This window comes from Salvelinus alpinus, chromosome 6 (assembly GCF_045679555.1).
Source record: "Salvelinus alpinus chromosome 6, SLU_Salpinus.1, whole genome shotgun sequence".
In the NCBI taxonomy this organism is placed as follows: Eukaryota; Metazoa; Chordata; class Actinopteri; order Salmoniformes; family Salmonidae; genus Salvelinus; species Salvelinus alpinus.
The window spans coordinates 13,932,342-13,950,853 of record NC_092091.1 but is presented as its reverse complement, the minus strand read 5'-3'; the positions used below and the strand labels follow the sequence as shown (position 1 = coordinate 13,950,853).

The 18,512-nt window shown below is 41.4% G+C and overlaps 1 protein-coding gene across 2 annotated transcripts in view; it reads right to left on the bottom strand.

Moving 5' to 3' along the window:
• LOC139577537 (receptor-type tyrosine-protein phosphatase eta-like) overlaps positions 1–18,512 on the bottom strand; it is a 72,374-nt gene that overhangs the window by 16,459 nt on the left and 37,403 nt on the right. For both annotated transcript variants that reach the window (XR_011675325.1, XM_071404588.1), the window contains exons 2-4: positions 5,244–5,259; positions 4,587–4,850; positions 156–416 (exon numbers count right to left, since the gene is read on the bottom strand). Coding sequence is in view for 1 of the 2 variants with exons in the window: in XM_071404588.1 (XP_071260689.1) it covers positions 156–416; positions 4,587–4,850; positions 5,244–5,259 (541 nt within the window). In the remaining variant the exon portion in view is untranslated. The remainder of the gene's footprint in view (positions 1–155; positions 417–4,586; positions 4,851–5,243; positions 5,260–18,512) is intronic.

The following is an 18,512-nucleotide window of genomic DNA, read 5'->3' as shown; positions in this document are numbered from 1 at the left end:
ATTGGGCAAAAATCATCTGAAATGTCTCATTGCAGAAAGACATGGCATCTTTCAAATCATCACGTTCTTGGATCCAAACTAATAACGTATAAATTAATACAAATAGTATCTGTGGCATTGAAACAATCCAACACTAAAATATCTGAGTTACTTACTTGTATACTTAGAAATGGTCTCGTTCTGTCCTACAGTTGTGTTATCTCCAGCCACTGCAGTGACCGTGAAGAGGTACTGCACTCCAGCAGTGAGAGCAGTAACATTAACAGACGTTCCTATGGTATTCTGACTGCCATTGATATTGCCACCAGTCCATTCTACTCTGTAGAAGGATCTGTTTCCCTTTGGTTCAGTCCAGTTCAGAGACACAGATGATGTTGTGATTTCAGTGAACATGAGGTTTCTGATGATTGCGGGCTCTGTGTGTGCAAGAAAGGGGGTTTGAGGGACAAAAGACAATAGAGTGTCTTCAAACATTGACATTGCAGGCTGACTTGTGCAATCCAGCACACATTGTGAGAGAGTTTGTGAAACAAATGTCACTCAACACTAGTCTTTGATAAAAATACCATCAAATAAACAAGAACTTCTGAACTAAGATATGAAACAAAATATGCAGTGTTTCCCCTATATTCATTTAGCAAATTGTTTCCGCACTGCAAAAAACATGATACAATAAAATATATACAGTGAGCTCCAAAGTGTTGGGACAGTGACATATTTTCGTTTCGTTTTGGCTCTGTACTCCAGCACTTTGAATGAGGTTAAATTGCAGACAGTCAAATTTCATTGGAGGATATTTTCATCCATATCAGATGATCCGTTTAGAAATTACAGCACTTTTTGTACATAGTCCCCCCCCACCCTCATTTTAGTGGACCAAAATGTGTATTAAAGGAGTAAAATGTAAAATATTTGGTCCCATACTTAGAGCACACAATGGCTGGAACCAGGTTGTGACTTTACACATTTGTTGGATGCATTTACTATTTGTTTTGGTTGTGTTTCAGATTATTTTGTGCCTAATAGAAATTAATGGTAATTAATGTATTATGTCATTTTGGAGTCACTTTTATTGTAACTAAGAATAGAATATACACTACATGACCAAAAGTATGTGGACACCTTCTTGTCGAACATCTCATTCCAAAATCATGGTCATTAATATGGAGTTGACCCCACTTTGCTGCTATATCAGCCTCCACTCTTCTGGGAAGGATTTCCACTAGATGTTGGAACATTGCTGTGGGTACTTTCTTCCAGTCAGCAACAAGAGCATTAGTGAGGTCGGGCACTGATGTTGAGTGATTGGGCCTGGCTCGCAGTTCGAGTTCCAATTCATCCCAAAGGTGTTCGATGGGGTTGAGGTCAGGGCTCTGTGCAGGCCAGTCAAATTCTTCTACACCGATCTTGACAAACCATTTCTGTATGGACCTCGCTTTGTGCACAGGGGCATTGTCATGCTGAAACAGGAAAGGGCCATCCCCAAACTGTCGCCACGAAGTTGGCAGCACAGAACCGTCTATAATGTCATTGTATGCTGTAGTGTTAAGATTTCCCTTCACTGGAACTAAGGGACCTAGCCCGAACAATGAAAAACAGCCCCAGACCATTATTCCTCCTTCACCAAACTTTACAGTTAGCACTATGCATTGGGGCAGGTAGTGTTCTCCTGGCATCCTCCAAAACCAGATTTGTCCATCGGACTGCCAGATGCTGAAGCGTGATTCATCACTCCAGAGAACATGTTTCCACTGCTCCAGAGTCCAATGGCGGCGAGCTTTACTCCACTCCAGCAGACGCTTGGCATTGTGCATGGTGATCTTAGGCTATCTTGTGTGCCCTACCACTTCGCGGCTGAGCCGTTGTTGCTCTTAGGCGTTTCCACTTTACAATAAGAGCACCTACAATTGACAAGGTTTATCAGGGAAGAAATTTGACGAACTGATTATTTGGAAAGGTGGCATCCTATGACGATGACACGTTGGAAGTCACTGAGCTCTTCAGCAAGGCCTTTCTACTGCCAATGTTTGTCTATGACTGTGTGCTCGATTTTATATACAGTTGAAGTCGGAAGTTTACATACACCTTAGCCAAATATATTTAAACTCAGTTTTTCACAATTCCTGACATTTAACACTAGTAAAAATACCCTGTCTTAGGTCAGTTAGGATCACCACTTCATTTTAAGAATGTGAAATGTCAGAATAATAGTAGAGAGAATGAATTATTTCAGCTTTTATTTCTTTCATCACATTCCCAGTGGGTCAGAAGTTTACATACACTCAATTTGTATTTGGTAGCATTGCCTTTAAATTGTTTAACTTGGGTCAAACATTTTGGGTAGCCTTCCACAAGCTTCCCACAGTAAGTTGGGTGGATATTGGCCCATTCCTCCTGACAGAACTGGTGTAACTGAGTCAGGTTTGTAGGCCTCCTTGCTCTCACACGCTTTTTCAGTTCTGCCCACAAATTTTCTATGGGATTGAGGTCAGGGCTTTGTGATGGCCACTCCAATACCTTGACTTTGTTGTCTTTAAGCCATTTTGCCACAACTTTGGAAGTATGCTTAGGGTCATTGTCCATTTAGAAGACCCATTTTTGCGACCAACCTTTAACTTCCTGACTGTCTTCAGATGTTGCTTCAATATATCCACATAATTCCCTCCTCATGATCCTATCTATTTTGTGAAGTGCACCAGTCCCTCCTGCAGCAAAGCACCCCCACAACATGATGCTGCCACCCCCGTGCTTCACGGTTGGGATGGTGTTCTTCGGCTTGCAAGCCACCCCCTTTTTCCTCCAAACATAACAATGGTCACTATGGCCAAACAGTTCTATTTTTGTTTCATCAGACCAGAGGACATTTCTCCAAAAAGTATGATCTTTGTCCCCATGTGCAGTTGCAAACCGTAGTCTGGCTTTTTTTTATGGCGGTTTTGGAGCAGTGGCTTCTTCCTTGCTGTCGATATAGGACTTGTTTTACTGTGGATATAGATACTTTTGTACCCTTTTCCTCCAGCATCTTCACAAGGTCCTTTGCTGTTGTTCTGTGATTGATTTGCACTTTTCGCAACAAAGTACGTTCATCTCTAGGAGAAAGAACGCGTCTCCTTCCTGAGCGGTATGATGGCTGTGTGGTCCCATGGTGTTTATACTTGCGTACTATTGTTTGTACAGATGAAAGTGGTACCTTCAGGTGTTTGGAAATTGCTCCCAAGGATGAACCAGACTTGTGGAGGTCTACACATTTTCTTCTGAGGTCTTGGCTGATTTCTTTTGATTTTACCATGATGTCAAGCAAAGAGACACTGAGTTTGAAGGTAGGCCTTGAAATACATCCACAGGTACACCTCCAATTGACTCAAATTATGTCAATTAGCCTATCAGACGCTTCTAAACCCATGACATCATTTTCTGGAATTTTCCAAGCTGTTTAAAGGCACAGTCAACTTAGTGTATGTTAACATCTGACCCACTGGAATTGTGATACAGTGAATTATAAGTGAAATAATCTGTCTGTTAACAATTGTTGGAAAAATTACTTGTGTCATGCACAGGGTAGATTTTCCTAAACGACTTGCCAAAAGTATAGTTTGTTAACAAGACATTTGTGGAGTGGTTGAAAAACGAGTTTTAATGACTCCAACCTAAGTGTCACGACTTCGACCGAGGCAGGCTCTCCTTCCCGTTCGGGTGGCGTTCGGCGGTCGTCGTCACCGGCCTATTAGCTGCCACTGATCCTTTTCTCCCCCTCCCTATGTGTTTATTGGGCGCACCTGTTTTGTATGAGGGTTAATTAGTTGGGCTTATTTAATCAGCCGGCATACACGTTTCTTTGTGCGGGATTGTTTGTTTGTAAGTGGTGGTGTTTGTTTCGTGCATCGTGTTTGCTGTACTGTTTTCGTATTCCCCGTGTCTGGGGTTGTTTAAGTGGTCACCCAGTGTGTTAGTTGGGTGGCCTAGTTTTCTACATGTTCATTAAAGAACATTTGGTTATTGCACCTGCTGTTGCCTGCGCTTGACTTCCACTCCGACACCCAGGCCTTACACTAAGTGTATGTAAACTTAGAATATAATGTTTCTAAACACTTCTACATTAATGTGGATGCTATCATGATTACAGATAGTCCTGAATGAATCATGAATAATGATGAGTGAGAAAGCTACAGATGCACAAATACAGTATCATACCCCCAAGACATGCTAACATCTCACCATTACAATAACAGAGGAGGTAAGCATTTTTGGAGGAAGGGGTATGATATGTTGTGCGTCTAACTTCCTCACTCATCATTATTCACAATTTATTCAGGACTATCCGTAATCATGGTAGCATCCACATTAATGTAGAAGTGTTTAGTAACATTCTATTCTTATTTATAATAAAAGTGACTACAAGATAACATAATACATTATTTACCATTCATTTCTATTGGGCAAAAATCATCTGAAATGTCTCATTGCAGAAAGACATGGCATCTTTCAAATCATCACGTTCTTGGATCCAAACAAATAACGTATAAATTAATACAAATAGTATCTGTGGCATTGAAACAATCTGACATTAAAGTATCTGAGTTACTTACTTGTATACTTAGAAATGGTCTCGTTCTGTCCTACAGTCGTGTTATCTCCAGCCACTGCAGTGACCGTGAAGAGGTACTGCACTCCAGCAGTGAGAGCAGTAACATTAACAGACGTTCCTATGGTATTGTTACTGCCACTGATATCGGTGCCACCAGTCCATTCTACTCTGTAGAAGGATATGTTTCCCAATGGTTCAATCCAGTTCAGAAACACAGATGATGTTGTGATTTCAGAGGCTGTAAGGTTCATGATGACTTCAGGCACTGTGCATGCAAGAGAGATAGGTGGGGGAGAGAGAATAAATATTTCTGGAATTACTACAGAAGTAGGTGTTGTGAGTAAGAGCCATGAACATAAAACATAGGGTAGCAAGGCATTGGCCTCTACCTGAACAGTACTCTCTGTGAGTGTTACAACACCTTTGAAATTCATACAGGGAGTGACTAAAATGGTAGGAGAGTTCACGGTTGAGGGAAACAAAATCAGGACTCATTTGGATATTATATAGTGTATATGTTTGAATAACATGTGCCTTGGCTATGTTTCTGGAATGTTAAAATGAAGTCTACTTTGAATTATGAATCAACTATCTAAATAATCTATTTACTTCAGATTCAACTTTCATAAATTCTACAAGTGGAAAAGACTATACTTACATTGAGCTTCTGAGCACTGTAAGGAAGAAAAGGAGGACAGTTAGCAGTCATACCAGTAGAGGTCAGAATTGTCTCAGAAAAGCGTTGTCAGAACACTAGTTGTCTCGACAAGGCTTGGCCTATACCGGCAATCTTACCATCAAGGGCCACTTGGTATCTGCCTTCGTACATTTCACATTAGGATTCTGTGCAGTAATACACATGACTCTTCTCTTGCTCTAATAGTCTCTACACAACTTTTCAAACATAGACTAAATATGCATCCTCATTTGAGTATGTTTAGTAGGTTTGAGAAAACACATTCAAAGAAGCACTCTTTGTCAGGAATCCAAAATCAGATAAAACATCAACAGCCATCTTCATAACTTGTTTATTTCGTAACATGTCAGTTTAGCTACCGGTTCTCTAAGGCTATGGGTGGGAAAAACCTGTTCTCTCCAGTGTTATAGGCATACAGGGACCTGTGGCTCAATCTCTGACTCCTACATATTCCACAACCTGAATAAACTCTTTCTATGTCCCCTTGGGACAGCCAGGTCATGACACACACTCTTGAGGGGTTCTTTATCAGGGGTGAGGGTGATATGTGTAACAATAAAAAAAATGTGCACATCAGGAAGGGTTATTTACACTTGTGATGGTTGTGAAAAACCATCCTGTTCTTTCCCTCTCCACCATGGTTTCCTTTATGCCATGAAATGCTACACTATTAAAAAGATCCTGTAATTGTACGATACACTACAGGCTACAGGTTGCAATGAAAGTACAATAAACAACAAGTTACTGAATTGTGTGTATTTATGCCAACCGTCAGTGGAAGTGTTGTACCAGTTTAAAGGGATTCTGTTGTATAGTTTTAGCCAGTACTCCTGAAAGTAGTGTCCATGAGCCAAAAGTGGTCGCCAAAAATTGAGTACTACATCACGTATGTACAGATATGTGCAATAAGTAAACGCTCCATCTATCTCACTCTGCTGTTTGTGATTTTTTGTAGCTGTCACTCAAATGGTGAGGGTCTGAATCTCATTGGCTGGAACTCAAATTGCTAGGTGGCTGGCCCGCATGGGGGGAAATGTAGGGAAAATCGCACAGCACAGCTTCCAGAAAAAAGTCACTTTCAAACTAGGGATTTTGTGGCTAATTGACAGTAATTCTGCTCATAGATTATGCATGTATGAACTGGACATTGACAAATTCCACCAAAAGCGGGGGGTTTAAAAAATATTAACTAGTCACCAAATGTAATGAAGCATGTCTTTAAGTGGTTGATAGTTATGTTGTCAAATGTTGAGCATCTCTTTTCACACTGTCAGTTCTGCCATATTTGCAAAGCATGTGACAATACAGACCTGCACTGTTAAGGGGTTACTGTACATTTCACAGTATGTTAATGGCAGTTAGTTGCCTGGAAGATGCGGTGAATTTTGTACTACCTAACTAGCAACTAGCTGTCACTAAGTTAAAACGTCACAGTAACTTAACCGTGATTCTACATCTGCATTGCTTGCTGTTTGGGGTTTTAGGCTGGGTTTCTGTATAGCACTTTGTGACATCGGCTAATGTAAAAAGGGCTTTATAAATACATTTGATTGAAATTTGATTGAATACCCAGTAACTGCTAGTAACTTATTTGCAATTAGCTGCCAATAACGTATTGTGCTTTAACTGAACTTTACTGATTACAAGATAAATCAGATTGTATTTATCACATGCTACGAATACTGTGAAATGTTACAGTCCAAGAAAGAGTTAAGAAAAGATTTACTAAATAAACTAAAGTAAAAATAGTAAAATAAAAAGTAACACAATCAAAACAACAATAACGAGGCTATATACAGGGGGTACCGGTACCGAGTAAATGTGCGGGGGTACAGGTTAGTCAAGTAATTTTTTGGGGGGGGGTTAATTAATTGTTCAGCAGACTTATGGCTTGGGGGTAGAAGCTGTTAAGGAGCATTTTGGTCCTTGATTTGGCGCTCTGGTACCGCTTGCTGTGCGGTAGCAGAGAGAACATGACAGTCTTGGTGTGTTTGGACCATGACAGTTCGTTGGTGATGTGGACACTCTCAACCCACTCCACTACAGCCCTGTCGATTTTAATGGGAGCCTGTTCGGCTGTTGGAAAATAATTCCAGGTGAAGCTGGTTGAGAGAATGCCAAGAGTGTGCAAAGCTGTCATCAAGGCACTTGGAAGAATCTCAAATATAAAATATATTTTGATTTGTTTAACACTTGTTTGGTTACTACATGATTCCATATGTTATTTCATAGTTTCGATCTCTTCAACATCATTCTACAATGTAGAAAATAGTTTTTTAAAAATAAGAAAAACCCTGGAATGAGTAGGTGTCCAAACTTTTGACTGGTACTGTACTTAAGTATCAAAAGTAAATGTATAAACAATTTTAAAAATCCTTATATTAAGAAAACCAGATGAGACAATTTTATTTTTTCTAAATGTACAGATAGCCAGGGGCACACTTCCAACACTCAGACATAATTTACAAATGAAGCGTTTGTGTTCCGTTAGTCTGCGAGATCAGAGGGAATAGGGATGACTAGGACTGTTCTCTTGATAAGAATTTGACTATTTTCTTGTCCTGCTAAGCATTGAAAATGTATCGAGCACTTTTGGGTGTCAGAGAAAATGCATGGAGTAAAACATATTTTCGTTAGGAATGTAGTGAAGTAAATTTAAAAAATCAAATTAAAATGTAAATAGTAAATTAAAGTACAGATACCCCTAAAAATGTACTTAAGTAGTACTTTAAAATATGTTTACTTTAGTACTTGTCACCACTGGCTAGGACTGTCTGGAAGTGGGGAGGGGAAAACTAGCTGTTATTGTCAGAGAGGTTTGGAACTCTTTCTTATTAGTCTATACCGAACAAAAATATAAACGCAACATGTAAAGTGTTGGTCCCATGTTTCATGAGCTGAAATAAAAAGCACAAAAAGTTTATTTCTCTCCAATTCTGTGCACAAATTTGTTTATATCACTGTTAGTGAGCATTTCTCCTTTGTCAAGTTAATCCATCTACCTGACAGGTGTGGCATATCAAGAAGCTGATTAAACAGCATGATCATTACACAGGTGCAACTTGTGCTGGGGACAATAAAAGGCCACTCTAAAATATGCAGTTTTGCCACACAGCACAAAGCCACAGATGTCTCAAGTTTTAAGGGAGCATGCGATTGGAATGCTGACTACAGGAATGTCCAACAGAACTGTAACCAGAGAATTGAATGTTATTATTTCGTCCATAAGTCGCTGCCAACGTCTTTTTAGCAAATTTGGCAGTACATCCAACTGGCCTCCAAACCGCAGACCACCTGTAACCACACCAGCCCAGGACCTCCACATCCAGGTTTTTCACTTGATGAGTATGTGCTGATGAGTATTTCTGTCTGTAATAAAGCCGTTTTGTGGTAAAAAACATATTCTGATTGGCTGGGCATGGCTCCCAAGTGGGTGGACCTATGGCCATTGCTGCACCCCTGCTCATTCATGTGAAATCCATAGATTAGGGCCAAATGAATGTATTTAAATTGACTGATTTTCTTCTATGTTGCGTTCATATTTTTGATGGCGTCACCAGGCAGGCCAAAACTCCATCCCACCAAAACAGGCTGCAATTTCAGGTAATCTTTTCAAACAACTCTTACACGAAAAGGGCATTACCATAATTTTCACAATTTCACAGTATTATTCCAACCTCATTGTGTGGAAATATACTGTTCATAAAACACAGGAAAGTCATTACATTAGCTTGACAACTACTAAGCATTCTTTGTGGTGAGCACACTTAGGACTCTGCCTCACCTGGCCTCAGCCTCTTGGTTGACAGCCAACTGACATTCCTGCCCCACCATCCATCAGCAAGCTTGACATAGATCAACCACAGTAATTTACTGTACATTTGACAATAACTACCTGCAGCAAGCTGACAGAAAATTATTGAAACATAAAATTCATGGCAACTAACTTCAATTAATTTACTGAAAACTGCACAGTAACCTCTTAACAGTGCCACTCCTGAATAAGACAAATTATGTGCTCAAATTTCATCGACATAATGATAAAACCACTGAAACGGGTACAACACTTCCACTAACGGTTGGAACAAATACAACTTATTTCAAACCATGCCTGGGCATTATACTACATTTTGTGCACATGTACCCTTAAAGGTACTGACCAGTACCAGGTGAGTACCTAACAGTGTGTGCCATAAGCACATCTGAAGTATCCTATAGGTCATTATCAATAAATATCACAATAAGGTGCAGACCATTCGATTTGCCTGCTGGAGTGATATTACAACTTGGTTATAACTTGGTTGTAATCATCACCTCTTAAATGGCATAGTCAGAACTACAAATGTTGTCCTATCTGGGTGATGTTTTTTCTCGCCTGAATGATCTGAATCTAGGATTACAGGGACTCTCCGCAACTATATTCAATGTGCGGGATAAAATTGAGGCTATGATTAAGAAGTTGGAGCTCTTCTCTGTCTGCATTAACAACACACAAGTCTTTCCATCATTGTATGATTTTTTGTGTGCACATGAACTCAAGCTTACGGACATTGTCAAATGTGATATAGCGAAGCACCTGGGTGAGCTGCGTGCGAAATTATGCAGGTACTTTCCCGAATCGGACAACACAAATAACTGGATTCAGTATTTGAAATTGCAACAAACGGTTCTGTTAAAATGTTATTTAATCAGAAGCCACTGGCAGATTTCTGGATTGGGCTGCGCTCAGAGTTTCTTGCTTGTCAAATCGCGCTGTTAAGACACTGACGCCAATTGCAACCACGTACCTATGTGAGAGTGGATTCTCGGCCCTCACTAGCATGAAAACTAAATACAGGCACAGACTGTGTGTGGAAAATTATTTAAGACTGAGACTCTCTCCAATACAACCCAACATTGCAGAGTTATGTGCATCCTTTCTAGCACACCATTCTCATTAACCTGTGGTGAGTTATTCACATTTTTTATGAACAAATAAGGTTTTATATGTAATATGGTTAAATAAAGAGCACAATTATTAATTATTATTATATGATTATTTGTGCCCTGGTTCTATAAGAGCTCTTTGTCACTTCCCACGAGCCGGGTTGTGACAAAAACTCACACTCATTCTTATGTTTAATAAATGTATGGTGTAGAGTGTGTGGCAGGCTTACAATGATGGCAAAAAACAATATTTGAGAATGCACTGACCCTGGTGCTCAAGGGGGTACGCAGCTGGAGGCTGAATGTTTGAAGGGGTACGGGACTATAAAAGGTTTGGGAACCACTGCTCTACAGGGACAAATCAAAGGGTTGTAGGGGGCATCTAAAAGGCTTCCCCCCACAAGGACAAATTACAGAATCCTTCAAACAGAGGGTTCTTCATGAGAGGGTTTTGCATATAACCCAATTGGGTACCAAAACAGCTGGGTTTCCCCAACCGGCGGCCCGTGTGCTGAATTTGGCACGCGGGTGATTTCATTTGCCCCCAAAGTTTCTGAGCCTATTTTTTTATGTATGTTTTACAGACTGTCAAAACACCAGCAAATCAGTTCCAAGTGATTTTAATTTTATAAATCTGTTACAAAGTATTCCCACACATAATAAAGAGAGATATGTGATCGTATACAAATATAAGCAAGCTTTGAAATGATTATGTTTTGGTCAGATATTATATCTGTTTGGGCTTCTTGTGGTCAATTTGCAGTCTATAAATTATTTGTAATTATGTTCTGGCCCCCTGACCATTCGCTGAATTAAAAAACAGCCCACGGCTGAATCTAGTTCATGAACCCTGCCCTACAGGGACAAAACAAAAACAAAACCAGGGTTCCTTGTGAGATGGTCCTAAAAGATCTAAGGCTTCTATATGGCACCCAAAAGGGTTCCCCCATAGGGACAAATGACATAATATCTATTGATTCTAATCTTTTAACAATCTCAATCTCTACCCAGAGACCCAGTGGCATAGCAGGGAAGTCAGGTTGCTGGCAACCAAGAGGTTGTGATTTCATATCCCAAGTAAGGTTAACTCCCAAGTAATCAGAATTCAGCAGCATACTGTCCCTTATAGAAATAATACCTGAAAATACAGTAACTTCTTTATATTTACAGTGCAATGAGGAGCCCTCTGGTTCGGGCTTGCAAAAGGTTATTCAAAAAACTGATAGAAAAAAGGTTGTCCACAGCAGCCGAAAAAAGGGTTCCCCTATGTAGACCAAATGAAGAACCACTTTTTGGTACTAACTAGCACCTTCTTTTGGAGAGTGTAGGTCATCTGTAGTCTCCAAGCCTGATACCACATTACCCACCCATAGAACACCTTCCTAATATTGAGAGCAGGTGTTCGTAATGTTTTGTATACTCAGTGTATAAGACAGTCTAGTGACATACAGTGGTTCCTCCTTTAAAAGTTGCATCATACTGCAGCACCACTTGTGGGCTGCTTCAGCATTCTGTGGCACGTTAATTATTTGTCTGCCATTTTTTCTGTTAATGTGAGTTAGTGCTAGTTTGACCACCAGAGGTCATATTTGAGAAGCATTTGATAGTCTTCCATATTGCCATTTCCAGAGAATTTAAAAGCTTTTTTTGTAATAACATAGTTTATGGAGTTGATTTTAAGAAATTAGGCTTAATTCATTTGATTAATATTATGGTGTTTCTATTATGGTGTTTTTATATTGCCCATTCATTGTCAGTTAGACACACAGTAGTGTATTGGGACCCAAAAGCATAATCAGTGCTCTACCTCCCCCTTGGTCGTTAGGGCAAATCTGGTCTGTGATAAGGGGGGTTCACACCTAGCTCGACTATTAGACTATTCTTTAGTAAATGTTGAATAGTCTGTTGTTCAGTTATTAGCCCCCCTCCCCAACTTGCAACAAATACTTGTTCCTCGCCCTCTTCCAAGCGTCATTCTCCGCCTGAGTCGTCAAGAATTCTGCATAGCAAGTTTGTATGAAGGTCTGGTTATTCACAGGCAGATTGTTATATGTTATGGAGGTACATTTGTGTCTTTTTGTCAAGAGCAAAACTTTATTTTCAATAAAAAATAATTGTTCTGAAAGCAAAAAAACAAGGCTACAAAGTAAAAATAATAATCAAATATTTTGTAATAGAGCGCAAAACGTTATGCATTTTATTCCCCCAAAAATATTTAGAGAACAAAAAATGTTTTTGAAGACAAAACTCCTATTTCATTTCGTTATCAACCACCTTCCATTTTGGCCATTTTTTGAGTGTCAGTTTGGCTATAACCAATACTGTTCAGCCTTTCTTTCCGACAGAAAGGAAGTCATAGCGGACACCTACAAAGGACTGTGTGATGATGGCATCTCAGGTAAGCAGCACTGGGCATTCTTCTGTCTAACTTCTACATAGCTAGTAGTTAGCTCCTATGATTCAGTGTCGGTTCATAACATTCTACTATATTACATACATACATAAAAATCAAATCAAATCAAATCAAATTTTATTAGTCACATACACATGGTTAGCAGATGTTAATGCGAGTGTAGCGAAATGCTTGTGCTTCTAGTTCCGACAATGCAGTAATAACCAACAGTAATCTAACCTAACAATTCCACACTACTACCTTACACACACACACAAGTGTAAAGGGATAAAGAATATGTACATAAAGATATATGAATGAGTGGTGGTACAGAACGGCATGGCAGATGCAGTAGATGGTATAGAGTACGGTATATACGTATGAGATGAGTACTGTAGGGTATGTAAACATAAAGTGGCATAGTTTAAAGTGGCTAGTGGTACATGTATTGCATAAAGATGGCAAGATGCAGTAGATGATATAGAGTACAGTATATATACATATGAGATGGGTAATGTAGGGTATGTAAACATAGTATTAAGTGGCATTGCTTAAAGTGGCTAGTGGTACATTTTTACATAATTTCCATCAATTCCCATTTTTAAAGTGGCTGGAGTTGAGTCAGTATGTTGGCAGCGGCCGCTAAATGTTAGTGGTGGCTGTTTAACAGTCTGATGGCCTTGAGATAGAAGCTGTTTTTCAGTCTCTCGGTCCCTGCTTTGATGCACCTGTACTGACCTCGCCTTCTGGATGATAGCGGGGTGAACAGGCAGTGGCTTGGGTGGTTGTTGTCCTTGATGATCTTTATGGCCTTCCTGTGACATCGGGTGGTGTAGGTGTCCTGGAGGGCAGGTAGTTTGCCCCTGGTGATGCGTTCTGCAGACCTCACTACCCTCTGGAGAGCCTTACGGTTGTGGGCGGAGCAGTTGCCGTACCAGGCGGTGATACAGCCCGACAGGATGCTCTCGATTGTGCATCTGTAGAAGTTTGTGAGTGCTTTTGGTGACAAGCCGAATTTCTTCAGCCTCCTGAGGTTGAAGAGGCGCTGCTGCGCCTTCTTCACAACGCTGTCTGTGTGGGTGGACCAATTCAGTTTGTCTGTGATGTGTACACCGAGGAACTTAAAACTTTCCACCTTCTCCACTACTGACCCGTCGATGTGGATAGGGGGGTGCTCCCTCTGCTGTTTCCTGAAGTCCACAATCATCTCCTTTGTTTTGTTGACGTTGAGTATGAGGTTATTTTCCTGACACCACACTCCGAGGGCCCTCACCTCCTCCCTGTAGGCCGTCTCGTCGTTGTTGGTGATCAAGCCTACCACTGTAGTGTCATCCGCAAACTTGATGATTGAGTTGGAGGCGTGCATGGCCACGCAGTCGTGGGTGAACAGGGAGTACAGTAGAGGGCTCAGAACGCACCCTTGTGGGGCCCCAGTGTTGAGGATCAGCGGGGTGGAGATGTTGTTACCTACCCTCACCACCTGGGGGCGGCCCGTCAGGAAGTCCAGGACCCAGTTGCACAGGGCGGGGTCGAGACCCAGGGTCTCGAGCTTGATGACGAGTTTGGAGGGTACTATGGTGTTAAATGCTGAGCTGTAATCGATGAACAGCATTCTCACATGGGTATTCCTCTTGTCCAGATGGGTTAGGGCAGTGTGCAGTGTGGTTGCGATTGCGTCGTCTGTGGACCTATTGGGTCGGTAAGCAAATTGGAGTGGGTCTAGGGTGTCCGGTAGGGTGGAGGTGATATGGTCCTTGACTAGTCTCTCAAAGCACTTCATGATGACGGAAGTGAGTGCTACGGGGCGGTAGTCGTTTAGCTCAGTTACCTTAGCTTTCTTGGGAACAGGAACAATGGTGGCCCTCTTGAAGCATGTGGGAACAGCAGACTGGGATAAGGATTGATTGAATATGTCCGTAAACACACCAGCCAGCTGGTCTGCGCATGCTCTGAGGACGCGGCTGGGAATGCCGTCTGGGCCTGCAGCCTTGCGAGGGTTAACACGTTTAAATGTTTTACTCACCTCGGCTGCAGTGAAGGAGAGCCCGCAGGTTTTGGTAGGGGGCCGTGTCAGTGGCACTGTATTGTCCTCAAAGCGGGCAAAAAAGTTGTTTAGCCTGTCTGGGAGCAAGACATCCTGGTCCTCGACGGGGCTGGTTTTCTTTTTGTAATCCGTGATTGACTGTAGACCCTGCCACATACCTCTTGTGTCTGAGCTGTTGAATTTCGACTCGATTTTGTCTCTGTACTGAGACTTAGCCTGTTTGATTGCCTTGCGGAGAGAATAGCTACACTGTTTGTATTCGGTCATGCTTCCGGTCACCTTGCCCTGGTTAAAAGCAGTGGTTCGCGCTTTCAGTTTCACGCGAATGCTGCCGTCAATCCACGGTTTCTGGTTTGGGAATGTTTTTATCGTTGCTGTGGGTACGACATCGTCAATGCACTTCCTAATGAACTCGCTCACCGAATCAGCATATTCGTCAATATTGTTGTTGGACGCGATGCGGAACATATTCCAATCCGCGTGATCGAAGCAGTCTTGAAGCGTGGATTCAGATTGGTCGGACCAGCGTTGAACAGACCTGAGCGCGGGAGCTTGTTGTTTGAGTTTTTGTTTGTAGGCTGGAATCAACAAAATGGAGTCGTGGTCAGCTTTTCCGAAAGGGGGGCGGGGGAGGGCCTTATAAGCGTCGCGGAAATTAGTATAACAATGGTCTAGTGTTTTTCCAGCCCTGGTAGCACAATCGATATGCTGATAGAATTTAGGGAGTTTTGTTTTTAGATTAGCCTTGTTAAAATCCCCAGCTACGATGAATGCAGCCTCAGGGTGTGTGGTTTCCAGTTTACAAAGAGTCAGATAAAGTTCGTTCAGGGCCATCGATGTGTCTGCTTGGGGGGGAATGTATACGGCTGTGATTATGATTGACGAGAATTCCCTTGGTAGATAATGCGGTCGACATTTGATTGTGAGGAGTTCTAGATCAGGTGAACAGAACGACTTGAGTTCTTGTGTGTTGTTATGATGATCACACCACTTCTCGTTAATCATAAGGCATACCCCCCCGCCCCTCTTCTTACCGGAAAGATGTTTGTTTCTGTCGGCGCGATGCATGAAGAAACCAGCTGGCTGCACCGACTCCGTTAGCGTCCCTTGAGTTAGCCATGTTTCCGTGAAGCAGAGCACGTTGCAATCCCTGATGTCTCTCTGGAATGCTACCCGTGCTCGGATTTCATCAACCTTATTGTCAAGAGACTGGACATTGGCGAGTAGTATGCTAGGGAGTGGAGCGCGATGTGCCCGTCTCCGAAGCCTGACCACGAGACCGCCACGTTTTCCCCTTTTTCGGCGTCGCACAGGGTCGCCGGCTGGGATCAGATCCATTGTATTGTGTGGAAGGCAAAACACTGGATCCGTTTCGGGAAAGTCATATTCCTGGTAGGAACGATGATGAGTTGACGTTAATCGTATATTCAGTAGTTCCTCCCGACTGTATGTAATGAAACCTAAGATTACCCGGGGTACCGATGTAAGAAATAACACGTAAAAAAACAAAATACTGCATATTTTCCAAGGAACATGAAGCGAGGCAGCCATCTCTTTTCGGCGCCGAAACAATCGGCGCCGAAACAAACATACATACATGCATACCGTAGAATGATAAATCATGCAATTATTATTCTCAAGCTTACCAAAAACATTGAGCTACGAACGCCTGTTCTTGCCATTTTCAGTTGAATTCATATAACTTTCTTTCATGGCAACTCGTAAGCAGGCCATGTCCTATTTGTTTCATAGTCGATATATAATCATATTTCATGACCGTGTAATGGTTAGCTTTTTTTACAGAAGGATGAAAGAACCCAATATGTCTGTCAGAGAATGCTATTCTGATATGTCAGATGAAGAGTTATATCATAAAGTCAGGGCCATTAAGGCAAGGATGCCCCATGCGGGCTTTAGAATGGTCAAAGCAATGGGCCATCGTGTATAATGGCGAAGAGTCTTTGCAGCGTGTAGATGGTGCAGGTATCATTGCCAGAATGATCCAGCTTTGTTGCATTGCTCGGCAAAAATACTCTGTTTCTGCTCCCCTGTCTCTCGTCCACATTGATACAAATCATAAATTGATAAGGTATAATGTAAGAGATGTATAATGTCTCCATCAAATCTAAAAAGTTTTTAACTTTTTTATTCTTACTTATTCGTAGACAAATGTTCAATGATGTATGAAATAGGAGTTGTTCTTCATCAACTGTTAATACATAAATAATGAAGCAGGTTAATAGGTTAAACATTTCACTTTTAATTCCAATGCTTTTTTTCAAGATACAACATTGTCATCCTTGGCGGTATAGATGGAGTTTCAAGGAACGTAAGTATATTATTTTGTATGCATATTGCATTATTCCAATCGCATAATGAACAACCAAAATACCAGTCTGGTGTTAAGCTTTCTGTGCTGTATTGACGTATCCTGAAAATGACATCTGCTGTTTTAGATTGGACAGTCATATCTCAGTTATTGTTTTCATATTTACAAAAAATAAGCTATTTTTTTTACTTTCAGAGTGCGAGCTGATCAAGGGGTCGAAAATGTAGATATTGCCAGATGTACAGTAGAAGTTGGAAGTTTACATACACCTTAGCCAAATACATTTAAACTCGGTTTTTCACAATTCCTGACATTTCTTTCATCACATTCCCAGTGGTTCAGAAGTTTACATACACTCAATTAGTATTTCGTAGCATTCCATTTAAATTGTTTAACCTTTATCAAACATTTCAGGGAGCCTTCCACAAGCTTCCCACAATAAGTTGGGTGAATTTTGGCCCATTCCTCCTGACAGAGCTGGTGTAACTGAGTCAGGTTTGTCGGCCTCCTTGCTCTCACAGGCTTTTTCAGTTCTGCCCACACATTTTCTATAGGATTGAGGTCAAAGCTTTGTGATGGCCACTCCAATACCTTGGCTTTGTTGTCCTTAAGCCATTTTGCCACAACTTTGGAAGTATGCTTTGGGTCATTGTCCATTTGGAAGGCCCATTTGCGACCAAGCTTTAACTTCCTGACTGATGTCTTGAGATGTTGCTTCAATATATCCACATAATTTTCCTACCTCATGACGCCATCTATTTTGTGAAGTGCACCAGTCCGTCCTGCAGCAAAGCACCCCCACAACATGATGCTGCCACCCCCATGCTTCACGGTTGGGATGATGTTCTTCGGCTTGCAAGCCTCCCCCTTTTTCCTCCAAACAAAACGATGGTCATTATGGCCAAACAGTTCTAGTTTAATTTCATCAGACCAGAGGACATTTCTCCAAAAAGTACGATCTTTGTCCCAATATGCATTTGCAAACCGTGGTCTGGCTTTTTTATGGCGGTTTTGGAGCAGTGGCTTCTTCCTTGCTGAGCGGCCTTTCAGGTTATGTCGATATAGGACTCATTTTACTGTGGATATATATACTTACCTGTTTCCTCCAGCATCTTCACAAGGTCCTTTGCTGTTGTTCTGGGATTGATTTGCACTTTTTGCACCAAAGTACGTTCATCTCTAGGAGACAGAACGTGTCTCCTTCCTGAGTGGTATGACGGCTGTGTGGTCCCATGGTGTTTATACTTGCGTACTATTGTTTGTACAGATGAACGTGGTACTTTCAGGTGTTTGGAAATTGCTCCCAAGGATGAACCAGACTTGTGGAGGTCTCCAAAAAAATGTTGAGGTCTTGGCTGATTTCTTTTGATTTTCCCATGATGTCAAGCAAAGAGGCACTGAGTTTGAAAGTAGGGCTTGAAATACATCCACAGGTACACCTCCAATTGACTCAAATGATGTCAATTAGCCTATCAGACGCTTCTAAAGCCATGACATAATTTTCTGGAATTTTCCAAGCTGTTTAAAGGCACAGTCAAC